The sequence below is a fragment of the Galeopterus variegatus genome, unplaced genomic scaffold, assembly GCF_000696425.1.
Source record: "Galeopterus variegatus unplaced genomic scaffold, G_variegatus-3.0.2 Scaffold843, whole genome shotgun sequence".
Classification (NCBI taxonomy): Eukaryota; Metazoa; Chordata; class Mammalia; order Dermoptera; family Cynocephalidae; genus Galeopterus; species Galeopterus variegatus.
In genome coordinates, this window is record NW_007726954.1 from 358940 (window position 1) to 360299 (window position 1360).

At 63.7% G+C, this 1360-nt stretch overlaps 1 protein-coding gene across 1 annotated transcript in view; it reads right to left on the bottom strand.

Moving 5' to 3' along the window:
• The window catches only part of EFHD2 (EF-hand domain family, member D2), a gene marked incomplete at its 5' end in the record, with an annotated part of 17112 nt that extends 15754 nt beyond the window's left edge, over positions 1-1358 (bottom strand). Inside the window, one exon of the mRNA XM_008572855.1 lies at positions 1165-1358. Coding sequence (XP_008571077.1) covers positions 1165-1358 — 194 coding nt within the window. The remainder of the gene's footprint in view (positions 1-1164) is intronic.
• Positions 1359-1360: the final 2 nt, after the last annotated feature.

Sequence of the window (1360 nt, forward strand, 5' to 3'; positions counted from 1 at the left end):
TGGGGGTGGGGGTGGGGGGATGCCTGTCTAGTCTGGGTTGAGCACCCTTACCTTTCACTCCATATGCGTCCACATGTGAAACCATATGGGATAAAGGGTAGGGGTCGGGTAAATGGGCAAGTCAGATAGGAAGGGCTGCCCTTTCTGACTGGAGTGGTGTGGGGCATCAAGGATCCTGTGTGGGGAGGGAAGGGGGCACAAGTGGGGAAGAAGAGATGGAGGCCTTCTGACGGAAAGCAGGGGAGCGGTGACTGCAAAGCTGTTGGGTGTGGGGGAGTGGGGGGAACAACTATAAGAGGAGAGGGAGGACTTCCCAGTCCAGAGGGGACTCGGCCCTGAAGGGATGACCGGGGAGAGGTTCATATGCCTGCAGAGTGGGGGACAGGGACTGAGGGGTCCGTCCCTAGGGAGACAACTTGAGGGTCAAGGATTTAGGTCCTGGCTAACAGAGTGGGTGGTGGGTAGGGGTGGAAGGGGCTGAAGAGTCTCTGCCCACAGTTTGCTAGTAGATGTGAATAACTGGAAGGGAAGGGGCACCCCTGTCCAGAGCCCACCTTGAGGGGGATCTGAGATCAGCAGAGGAAATGAAAGGACCCCAATGAAAGGAATGTGGATGGGGTGCAGGGCATGGTCACCCTGGGGAGGCACTGGGGTGGGTGTCTTTGACCAGCGTGTGTTGGAGTGGGGGTGGGGAACACCAGTAGCTGGGATGGGGGAGAAGGGAGGCCGGGGGTCCTCAGTCTCAGTGTGTGCGGGTGTGGGGTGGTGGGGAAAGCGTCACTAACAGGGCAGGAGGGTCTTGGGCCAGGGGCCAGAGGCCCGGTCCCGCTCACGGGGGCTCGTGATTCTCAGAGAGGAGCCCTGGGGTCCCCCACTCTACGTGCGCGCCTATGGTGCACTGGGGGGTCGCATTACTATGAGGAGGGGTCGCGTCCCAGGGGCGGGGGCGGGGTGGAGGTGGCCCAGACCCATATGCATGGTGGGGTGGTGGGTCTGGAAGCCTCGTGATGACCTGGAGTCCCCGACCCTGGTGTGTCAGGGTTTGGGGGAAGCTTGGCTGGCGGCAGGGATCCCAGGACAGCGCGGGATCGGGGGGATCGGGGGTTCCGGGGCCCGAGCCCGGGGCGCGGGGTGGGTGGGGGGCCGGCTCGGACGGGCACTCACTGCTTGAACATCTTCTCCATGTCCTTGATCTGCTTCCTGGAGAACTCCTTGAACTCGGTGTAGGGGTTGAAGACGCGGCGGCTGGGCGACTGGGGCTCGCCGATGCCCTGGTTGAGGTCGGCGCGCCGCAGCAGCTTGGCGCTCAGCTCGTCGTCCGCGCTGCCCAGCGCCTCGGCCGCCTGGTCGGGCGCCCCCG